Genomic DNA, 11,456 nt, shown 5'->3' with positions numbered 1-11,456 from the left:
TAATAATCCGATTAATTTTGTCCTTGGCACGTCGATTCCCACAAGATCAGTTTCCTCAATGAAAAGAGCATTAAGCCGAGGATCGATCATACCATTGATCACTCATGTTGTTGGAGCTTGAATCTTGCTCCATCCTATTGAGAGCATAGACATCCTTTCTTTCTATAATCCTATGGATTTGAGTTTTGATATCTTGTATTGAAGATGAAATCTGATGGCGTATCTTCAACTGCTTGATGAGTCTAGGAAGAAAATTGATGCATCCCTGAGCATCCTGCTGCTCTTGTGCTAGGCTGAGCATGAACTCATCGAGAACATCCTCGACATCGTAAGAGACTTCTCTTATTTGTTTCACCCATGTCTTGAGGCCTTCATCAGCATCTTGTCTTGCATCGGCATCCCTTAAGAAGGATCTGATGTTCTCTAACTCATTTATGATTCCACGGACTTCTCCAACGACCCTCTTCAACGACTGTGCTTCCTCTACCAACAAAGCCCCCAAGTATCGTATTAAGAAACTCACAGCACTCTCCACCATTTCTCCTTCTTCCTCTCTCAAACTTGCGTTTTCTTCTGTCTTTCCATGGTCCTCGATTTCTTATAACCTGTGTTAGAAATACTCGCATAATATCGTGAAAAATAAACTAAAATATAATATCACGATGTTATCCCTATGTTTTTAAAATCCAGAATTTAAAATATCACCATATTAACTCAGAAATTAGGGAAAAGAAATGTAATTGTAATATAAATAGGAACTTAAATTTATTTACTAATTTAAAATAAATGAGGGAGATGCAAACTCAAAGTGGGCCACAGGACAGAAACACTAGAGATGGAAACGCCATCGTTAGAACCAACCATACGGTTGATTTTCCGGCCTTATCCACCCAAGGCGGGTCAACTGAATGGACCATGTGTAGACCTGGGCATCGAGTCGAGTAGGACCGAGTTAGGGCTGACTTGACCTGATCCGGTTTTGAAATATGCCTTATCCGAACTAGACCTGACTTGGTACCGAGTCCAGCGTGCCTGACCTGATCTGAGTCCGGTATGGCCTGGACTGATCCGAACTAAGTCCGAACCGGTCAAAAGTACCGAGTCGAGTCGAGTTGAGTTGGCATTGAGTTGGATCGAGAGATGTGGGGGGGGGGGGAGGAGAGAGAGAGAGAGAGAGAGAGAGAGAGAGAGAGAGAGAGAGAGTTTGGGTTCAGATTGGGATTGGGTGCAACAACTAGGGTTAGAAATACTTAGAAACTAGGATTTTATATATATATACACACACACACACACCTGAATCCTTGTCAAGTCAGGTTTCGGATCGAGGATAACTTAGACTCAACTCGGTTTGAGTTTAGATTGGGCGAAGCCTACTCGGCTCGGACCAGCTCACCCATTCGGTTCAAGTGAAGTCGGATATGAATGAGTCGTGCAAGTCGAGTCATCCGTGTCCCGCTCTAACCATGTGCGAGGTGATGGGAAGAGTTTTGAAATTAGAGGTAAATGTCAAACCATATGGGATGCATTTAAAAGGTTGGGAGAAATGCAACCGGGTGGGCCGTAGCTTGTGGTCAACTTGCTAGACTTACACCTCATTTCTAAACTAAAGAAAAATTTTAAACCCTATGATTTGGTGCTCTCAAAGCACTACACACTATGATATTCCCAGTTGCATTGGTGCGCTCAGACAGTCCAATTGATTGATCAAGACAGTTCATTTGGGTCCATCACCCACTTCATGGGCCAACCATGCCAATCAGATGATGGCCATTCTTTTTTATGTCCATCAATTTTCAAACCATGGATGAAATTGTAAGGATTTTCTGATAGAATAATCACGTCAGGGTAAATTTTGTAGGGTATAGCTCATGAAATGCGTGCTTGACCTAATAGACTGTATGGATCATTTGAAATGGACTGTCCAATTGTCGTGGCACAGTAGGGAACATTATAAGCTCTTGTTCCCTGAGAGCACTCTATCATTTCTAATTGTCAAATGTACGTCGTCAGGGCAAGTTGTGATTAAAAAACATTGCTTGTTTTGTCCAAAGTGCCTAAAGTCGATGTAGCTTACCGTCATGTGGGGCCGGTTAACGAGGCCTCGAGGTGTGAAAGTCCGACTAATTTTAGTTCTATTTTAGCCGTCTGCTTAATGGACAACGTGGAAATTTCTTCTATCATGTGGACGGTTGACATAGAATGCTTCATTTACTATCCACTTGTTGTTTTTTCTTTTTTTTTTTTTCAAATAGGTGGCAGCACACCAGCCACATTTGATACATGAGACTCCAAAAATACAACTGCAAATAAGGACATGCACCTAAGCTCAGACAAGCATCATGCTTTTCTAAAAAGTAAAAAAGAAAATCTTGGTGGATGGGTTTATTTTTACAAAGCGAAACTGATGGAATCTTGCAAGTTCGGTGTTGGCAACCTGGTGCAGCGGGGTTGGTTGGCTTAAAAAGTTCCTATTGCCCCAAAATCATATATAATATGGCGAAAAACTCATTCCCATTTGCAATATACAACTGATTTAAGGTTCTGATGGTCTGGATCGTTTCTAACTCCAATTGGGCCTTCTTTGGTTCCAAATAAACATCACCAAACATTATTGTGGGTCATAGGAAATTTTTAATGGTGCAACATTACATCACCACTTATTTCCTTTAGTATGGTCCACCTACGGGCCGGATATGCCTCATTTTTGGGCTTAAGCCCTAAAATAATGTGGAAAAACTAATGGCTGTGGTGGATATAGAATACATATATTAAGGTGGACCCCATGGTAAGACTACACCGTCTTAGGTGGACGTATATCTCCCGCCAAAGCCTTTCAGGAGGTTCTTGCGCTCGAACTCCGGTGGGGACCACTATGATGTTTGTGACCAATCCATCCCTTCAATGGAGGATGTTCAATCCTCACTGTTCCCGCTGTGTGGCCTGCTTAAGTTTTGGATCTGTCTCATTGTTGGACTTACGTAAACAAATGGATGGGACATATTTCTTACAAACATCACAATAGGATCTACTAAGAGCATCTATCACAGAAACCACTGCACAAAGTGACAATAATGCACTATGAAAGCAGAAAATTACAAGAGATAGAGATTATTCGATCCGAACAAGCCTCGAATCAACTCAAGCTATGCCCTTGAGACCCTAGAACTAATTAGAAAGCTCTAAGATACCTCAAATCCCAATTACACTCATATATACACACACACACACACACACACACACACACACACACACACACACGCACACACACACACACACACACACACACATATATATATATATATATATATATATATATATATATATATATATATATATATATATATATATATACAAGAATCACGATCGAAATTGGAAACAACTCACGCACTCATGCAATTTTGCGCATGCTCGATGACACCTTCGTTGACATCAAGAAAACACTAAAATGTTTTAGCAAAAAAAGATGGATTTTCTAGATTTTTTTGATAGCATGATCGTGCACCTATTCGATGGCATCGAGCAATCTGTCAATGATAGAATTACAGATTTAAGACATCAACAACAAAAGATAATACTATGGTTTCGTGTTTCCTCCATTAAGATAACAGGCAGAGGAATGAGGGACCAATCAAAGACACATCATGCAATTTGGCAAAATATAAACAGTCTAAGAGAAAGCCCACCTCATGGCATGTACAAATCCATGTTAAGTAATCCTTTGAATTACGGGAATCTTCTCTTGCCTTTTGTGGTAGAACATTGTAATTCTGGTTTAATGAAGGAACTTTTGCATGTTGAACTAGTTAGTCTGATCTAAGATATTTTCTTTATCATCACGAGGATGCCGAGCAACTTTCTATTGCTAGCTTAAAAAAAGGAGATGGTAAGAATCAATCCTCTAACTTCTCTCAAATCTAATAGTGTCTTTACCGAATGATTAAGTGATTTGTTTTTCTCATTAACACAAAATTTTAAATTTTAAATTTTAACCATTTTAATTTATGTTTTTATGTGTCTACTTTTTTTTTTCTTTTTTCTTTTTTTTCAAATTATGTGTCTACTTATAGTACAAAAATTAGGAACATTACTGTCATTAAATGCCCACCATTTAAAAATTCCTAGGGCCCACCATAATGTTTATTTTTCCCTATCCAGCTTGTTGATATGGTTGCATAAATCTGGACTAAGTGAAAATACAAATATCAGCTTGATCCAAAACTTCTGTGGCCCACAATAAGTTTTTAATGGTCAAGAGATTTTGGATCTGCTTCATTTTTGGTACCATGCTCTAAAATTAGTTAGAAGAATTCATGGACGGGGTGGATATATAATACATATATCAAGGTGGGCCCATGGTCAGGGATTCACCCACTAAGCTGTTACCCGGACTCCCCTAATCCGTGCCCATTAAAATCTACACCAACTGCAGAAATGTAAAATTGTACCTAAAAACCTAGTAGATTGTCAAGTCTCTCTGTATTTCTTAATCAGTCTGATTTTTGTACAATCCCTCCAACTCGGTGAGTTACTGTTGATGAGCCGGTTTGACGAATGGTGCATACACACGCACAAAATTATGATTGGCATGTCATACCCATCGTTCACTTTGGTTTAGATCACATGAGTTGTGTATCTAGGAGATCTTAGAATCAAGGATCACAACCAATGGATGGAGTGGATTACATGTATAAAACATGTGGCCACAGAAGAACTAGTACGTTTTGCCTGTTGCTCTATAGTAGAGGGACTTTAGTCACTCCAATCCAACTCCCGTGTAATTCTTAATGCATGACAGAGATTTCCTCGAGAGAGGAAAGCGAAAAAAAAAAAAAATCGACAGAGAGATTTCCTCCTAATATAGGGAGTCCCTGCAACACGAAGCCCTGTGGAGCCCACTGATGTCCGTTTGAAAATCCACTTTATCCATCACAGCAAATCATGTTACCTTGAGAGCACAAAAATAAACTAATTCCAAGACAAACCACAAGAAACAGTAGGGACTGAACGCCCATAGAATTTTTGGATAAGCTAGATATATGTATTTTCCTTTCGTTCTGGTCGGAATCATCTCTTGAATGGATTGGATGGCTTATAAACATCATGATAGTGTGGGTGTTTGCATCCTACTTTTTGGTGTGGTGTGACATACTGTGTCTTCTCCCTTCTTCCTCTAAATTCGAGGGGCAATCTCCATCCGGACCGAGGAAACCTTTGCACGCCTTCGTTACCTTTTAGAAGGCCTACACCCCATAGAAACTCTCTACGCGAGATTGTCCCTTGGCCTGTAGGTCTTGATACAAGGTTAGAATTCTTATTCTTTCGAAGTGGTATCTCACTGATGGCTCTCCCTCCCCAGAAGGATCCCTTCTAAGCCCTCCAACTAAGCTGCATAGGAAAGGACCAAAGTCAATCCTAGGGAACTGTAAAGATTCATAGGGTCTTTCTGTCCAGGTGCGATTAGCCCGCATCTTCACATACATGTCTATTTCACCGAGCCTCTCTCCGAGACAGTGCCCAGATCATTATGCCTTTCATGCACGGGTCGGAGCTTACCCAAGAAAAAATTTCGGTACCTTAGGACTGTTATAGTTACGACCACCGTTCACCGAGATTTCAGTTGAATGTCTCTCATCATAACATGAGATTGTAAAACTAATGGATGAAGTAGATTTTGAATGAAAATCGCTGTAAGCCCCACATGGCTTGGTGTTGCAGGAAACTCACGTCAAGTAACTTATAAGGAGATGGAAAACAAACAAGGATTTCTGAATTAGAAAAAGAAGAAAGGAAGAACAAAAGATCTCTCAATTACAAGGAGAAGAAAAATAATAGATGAAAAATTATGCATTACTCAAGTTATCCCCATCTACAATTTCCAGCTCCATCTCTAGAAACAAAATACTCCCATGATGCTTCAAGAGCTTACAAGTATCAGACGACAATGAACTACAACCAATACAAGCAACAACTTTTTTAAAACTTGAAATAAGGAATGCCAAAGTGACAATGTCACTTACTGAATTCTAAAATAGTAACTAGAGAGCTAGAACGAGAGTCTAAGAGACATGACGCCTGCTCTTGATGTCCACCACCGACTACCTTCTTTGTTTGCAGGTCCTACAAAAAATACAATCATATTATAAGAAAAACTTTCAATGGAATGCATCCAATCCCTTGTTGGGCGCAATCCTCGTCTCATAAATGCATGCTTGAAGGTAATCATGAACCAAAACATAAATGAATGAACTTAGAGGCACATGGTGTGGCCCACTAACGTTTTGGACTGCACTCATTTCTGGGCACATGAGAAGGTGCACCTGTTATAAAGAACTTGTCCGTACAATATGGTGGGCTCTATAAAATTTTGGTGTTTTACCTTCTGCATGTAACGGGATTTGTGGAGGACCTCTAAAGGAAGCGGATTGTGTACTGAGTAAAACTCTGTGAGGTCCACCGTGATTTATGTATTTTATCCACTCCATCCATCCATTTTACCAGATAATTTTAGGTATTAAGACTAAAAATGAAGTATATGCAAAGCTCAAGTAGACTACACCACAGGAAACCATGTGAATTGAACGTTTGCCATTGAAAATTTCTTGAGGGCCACTGAAGTTTTGGGTCAAGCTTGTATCTGTGTTTTCCCTTCATCCATGTCTGTGTAGTCTTATGAACAGATTGGATGATAAATAAACATCACTGTGGGACCTAGAAAGGTTTCAGTGGTGGAAATCATTAATTATTCCAACTGTTTCGGTCCACTTGATCTTTGGATATGCTTAAATTTTGGGCTCAACCCCTAAAATAAGCAGGAAAAGTGGATGGACGGCATGGATAAACCACATACATCTATTTTGTAGGGCATGGACCCAAAACTGAAGCAGATCCGAAGCTTAAGTGGACCACAAAAGAGGGTAGTGGTGATTGAAAGCCAACCGTTGACACCTTCCTAGGGTCTACGTAATGTTTATTTAGTATCTAAGCGTGTTGATAAGGTCACATAGGACATGGAAAAAGACGAATATCAGATTGATCCAAAACTTTTTTCGTGGCATGCAAGAAGTATTTAAGTATTTTTAATGGTGGGCATTCAATCACCAATGTTTACTGTGTGTGGTCCACTAAAATTCTTGATTACTTCATTTTTGGGCTCATGCCTTAAAATGAGCTGGCCATGGATGGAACACATACATCAAGGTGGACCCCACAGAGCCCAACACCACCCAATCCGCTTCCATGTTAAATGTGCATACCATCTGACCTGTGCATCAAGTAAAAGAACCCCATGGTGATGGATGCCCCATAATCATGCTTATCTAATCACCTGGAGTGCCATGCCCTAAAATGAATGGTCAAAACGGATGAATAGCTTTGATATAAGGCACATACGAAGCTTACTCCATATAATTTTAGAATAACCGGCCTCCTTGAAACAACTGTAAAAATGTCATTAAAAAAAAAAAAAAACAAACAGAGAGAACAAAAATATATAGTGTAAATAGGAAGAAGGGAAATATAAAGCATTCACCTGATAGAGTGCATGTCCGACTGTCAAAACATCGTATGAGTGGGATGTGGCGAATGGAATCCACTAACGCTTCAGCTCCATCCTTTCCGAGCCCCTTCAAGAAAGCCTCCGACATATTAAACAGGTAGAGTTCTTTGAGGTTTGTGACCTGTTCGAGCCACAACGGTGCCTCCACTAATTCTTCGCAACCTCTAATATATAGCTCTTCAAGGCTAGACATTGCTCCCTTCTCCACCCTCACATTCTTCAGCCCGCTCAACTCAATGAGCCATAATTTCTTGAGTCTTGGATATCCTCTACCCTCGCAACGTAATTCTTCTCCATCATAAGCTCGATTTAGTTGGAGTTCCACCAAATTGGGCAGTGATTGAAGGGCTTTGAGTGGATCATCCCTCAATCTGGACCATCTCAGATGAACTCGTACCAGATTATCAAGTGAGGCAATCCATTCAGGCAACTTCTCCAAACGCCCTTTCAAATATAGGCGTTGAAGAGGTAGCGGAGGATGCGATAAAGAATGCAAGTCGAGAACCTCCTCCTCATCCATTGATCTCACTTCAAAGGAGTGAAGGTGAATCATCTTCTCAATGGAAGTGCATAAATCATTCCCATCTTCCACTCTTAGCTCGATAATGGCTAACCTCCTCAGTTGGGTGAGATTCCCCAGCTCTCTAATGATGCCACTCTCTGCCTCTATTTGTGCCAACTTCTGTAGGGATCTCATGCTCCCGATTCCTGCAGGCACCTTAATTCCATCTACACAATCAAATGGTATATAATACCCATCTCCAATACTATAGCGGTAAACCAGAAGGTGCCGTAGGTGCTCGAGCTTCAGAATCTCAGCCGGCAATTCACATACGAAAGTGCCCTTAAGATTCAATGTTTCTAAGTTCTTTAGCTTCCCCAACGAACTAGGAAGCTTCTTGATCTTTGTATTCTCCAAGCTTAAGTATCTCAAATGCAACAAGCTTGTTAGATCATCAGGAAAGATTTCCATGGACGTGTTTTCAAGATCCACCACCCTCAACAACCTTAAGCTGGAAAATGAAGTAATTGCAGGGGCATTAGATAGTCCTTCCGCACCAAAAATGAACAACGAGCGAAGGCAGGAGAAGGCATCAATTTTTTGAAAATTCTCGTCTTTATAAATGGACAGACGCCGGATTCTGTTAGGCATTGTGTTCTCTTCAACAGAAGATGAAAAGAAATGCTCCTCCTTGAATTTTGGAATGATCATCTCCCGCACAAGATCATGGATGCGACAAGTGACCACCTTCCCATATAATTCCCGTTTTGCCACTTGAATGAGATTTCTAGCGATGAGCTGATTGAGGTAACCTTCAGCAACCTCTTCCTTTGACCTGCCTTCTTTTGTTTCTACAAACCCCTCAGCTATCCATAGGCGAATTAGTTTCATACGCTTAATCGGATAGTCTTCGGGGAAAATACTCAAATACAAGAAGCATGATTTCAGGTGGTAAGGCAAATCATTGAAACTGAGCAATAATATTTTCATCATTCTTCTAAGATTGTCATCGCTTTCAAACTCCGATCCAAGGCTACGGTGAATCATCTCCCACTCAACATTCGTCTTGCTGGATAGAAGACTACCTAATGTGATAATTGCAAGCGGTAATCCTCCGCATTTATCTACAAAGTTTTCTGAAAGCTTCTCCAATCCAGGAGGGCATCTATTCTCATTGTGCGAGTGGAATGCCTTCTTGCAAAAGAGGGACCAAGCCTCTGTTGGATGCAGAGGTTGTAGATTGTAGATGAGATCAGAGGGTCCGATGCAAGAAGATGATGCGACATCACTTTTGCGTGTAGTGATCATTACCCTGCTACCATTTTCGTTATTGGGCAATGCATTGCCTATGAAATTCCATACGTCTGCCTCCCATACATCATCAAGAACAAGTACATACCTTTTGTTCTGCAAGTAGCTCCGTAGCACCTGTATGAGCTCGACCTGTGTCATTGCGTCTGAACCTTGGGGAGACAGATCTTTCTTCTCGTCAAAGAATTGCTTTACCATGCTTCGAAGCAGTTCCTCCACTTTGAACGATTGGGAGACAGTGATCCAAGCATATGTTTCAAAACATTTCTTCACCTGTTGGTTATCATAGACTTTCTTTACCAGAGTGGTCTTGCCAAGGCCACCCATCCCGACCACTGAAATCGTCAGTAGTCTTGAATCTTCATCGACCAACCATTCAATCAATTGACTCCTTGGCACATCGATGCCCACAAGATCAGCTTCCTCAATGAAAAGAGCTTTCAGTCGAGGATCATACCATTGATCACTCATTTTTTTGGAGCTTGAAGTTAGCTCCATACTATCCAGAGAGTAAGCATCTTTTCTTTCTTTAATCCTATCGATTCGGGTTTTGATATCTCGTATCGATGATGCAGTCTTATGGCGCACCATAGGCTGCCTAATGAGTATATGAAGAAAATCGATGCATCCCCGAGCACCCTGCTGCTCTTGTGCTTGGCCGAGCATGAACTCGTCGAGAACATCCTCAACGTCATAAGCCACTTCTCTTATTTGTTTCACCCATTTCTTGAGGCCTTCATCGGTATCTTGTCTTGCATCGGCATCCTTTAAGGCAGATCTCATGCTTTCAAACTCATTTATGAGTTCACGGACTTCTCCGCGGACCCCCTTCAACGACTGCACTTCATTCACCAGCAAAGGCCCCAAGTATTGTATTAAGAAGTTCACAGCACTCTCTGCCATTTCTTTTTCTTCTCTCTGATACTTCACGTTTCCTTAGCTTTCAAAGTCCATCACACCTATTGGACAATGAAAAGGAAAGCTATCTTCAATTATTTAACAGGATGGCATCGTCCTCTCAATCTCTACTTTTTCTTTTATTAATATTTAATACTGGCTCATGAATAGTATGGAAAACCTAATGGATGGTCAAGATCGATGAATACCTGACTACACTATCATATACGGAAAGGGATTGGCTACTCCCATGCCACCAGCCAATGGCTAGTGGTCGGTGCTTTGTGGGCTCCACCATGATGTATGTGTTTCATCCATGCCGTCCATATATTTGTATAGATCATTTTATGGTAAGAAACCAAAAATTAGGTATATCCCAATCTCAAGTGGACCACATTACAGGAAACAGTGTTGAATGAACGTTGCCCATTAAAAACTTTTTGGGGGCCATAAAAGTTTTGGATCAAGCTGATCTTTGTTTTTTCCCTTCATCTGGGTCTGTATGACCTAAACAACAGATTGGATGTCAAATAAACAGTACATTAGGCCATAGGAGGATTTTAATGGTGGATATCCAATCATCATTGTTTTCCTGTGCTGTGCCCCACCCGAGATTTATATCTCTCTCATTTTTTGTATACAGCCCTCAAATGATCTGTAAAACTGGATGAATGGAACGGATGAAACACCTACATCATGGTGGGGCCCACAGAGCACCGACCATCAGCCACGGGACTGGTGGCAGCGGAGTAGCCAATCCGTTCCCATCATGTACGCTGCTGGCGCACATCAGTTTCCCTGCTTTTCACCGTATATTGCCATACGTTGACATTGTCAAATGTATCCTGATCATCTGCTTGCCAGCTTGCCACACAAATAGGAAATCTGATTGTGCCACGCCATCATACACTGTATTTAATGCAGCAATGCTGACCATGTAAATGATGATGTGGATCAATCAGGATGAATGACAGGAGAAATTTACGGTACGTGACAAGCAGGGGAACCTGATTGTTATCAAATACGTGTTAAATAATCAATGTGCTGAAGGCGCAGGGAATTCCTAAGCAGTCACTTCTGATTGGTCCACGTAATTCTCAAGAAATTCGGTTGCTTGAGTAGATTCATTGATCAAGTGCGCCACACTAGAGTTAAGAAATGGATGCCTACTTTTGAAAACTTTTTCCAGCC

At 40.9% G+C, this 11,456-nt stretch overlaps 1 protein-coding gene across 1 annotated transcript; it reads right to left on the bottom strand.

Moving 5' to 3' along the window:
• Positions 1–5,840: 5,840 nt before the first annotated feature.
• Positions 5,841–11,123, bottom strand: LOC131255296 (disease resistance protein RPM1-like). The gene is made up of 4 exons (XM_058255993.1): positions 10,959–11,123; positions 7,529–10,327; positions 6,066–6,117; positions 5,841–5,946 (listed from the first exon to the last, which is right to left on the bottom strand). The coding sequence occupies exons 2-4, from the start codon at positions 10,269–10,271 to the stop codon at positions 5,841–5,843; spliced, it is 2,901 nt and encodes a 966-aa protein (XP_058111976.1). The 5' UTR covers positions 10,272–10,327; positions 10,959–11,123.
• Between the last annotated feature and the right edge of the window lie 333 nt (positions 11,124–11,456).

Source organism: Magnolia sinica, chromosome 9 (genome assembly GCF_029962835.1).
Source record: "Magnolia sinica isolate HGM2019 chromosome 9, MsV1, whole genome shotgun sequence".
Lineage (NCBI taxonomy): Eukaryota > Viridiplantae > Streptophyta > Magnoliopsida > Magnoliales > Magnoliaceae > Magnolia > Magnolia sinica.
The sequence above is the reverse complement of the archived record's forward strand: the minus strand, read 5'-3'. Positions and strand labels throughout refer to the sequence as shown.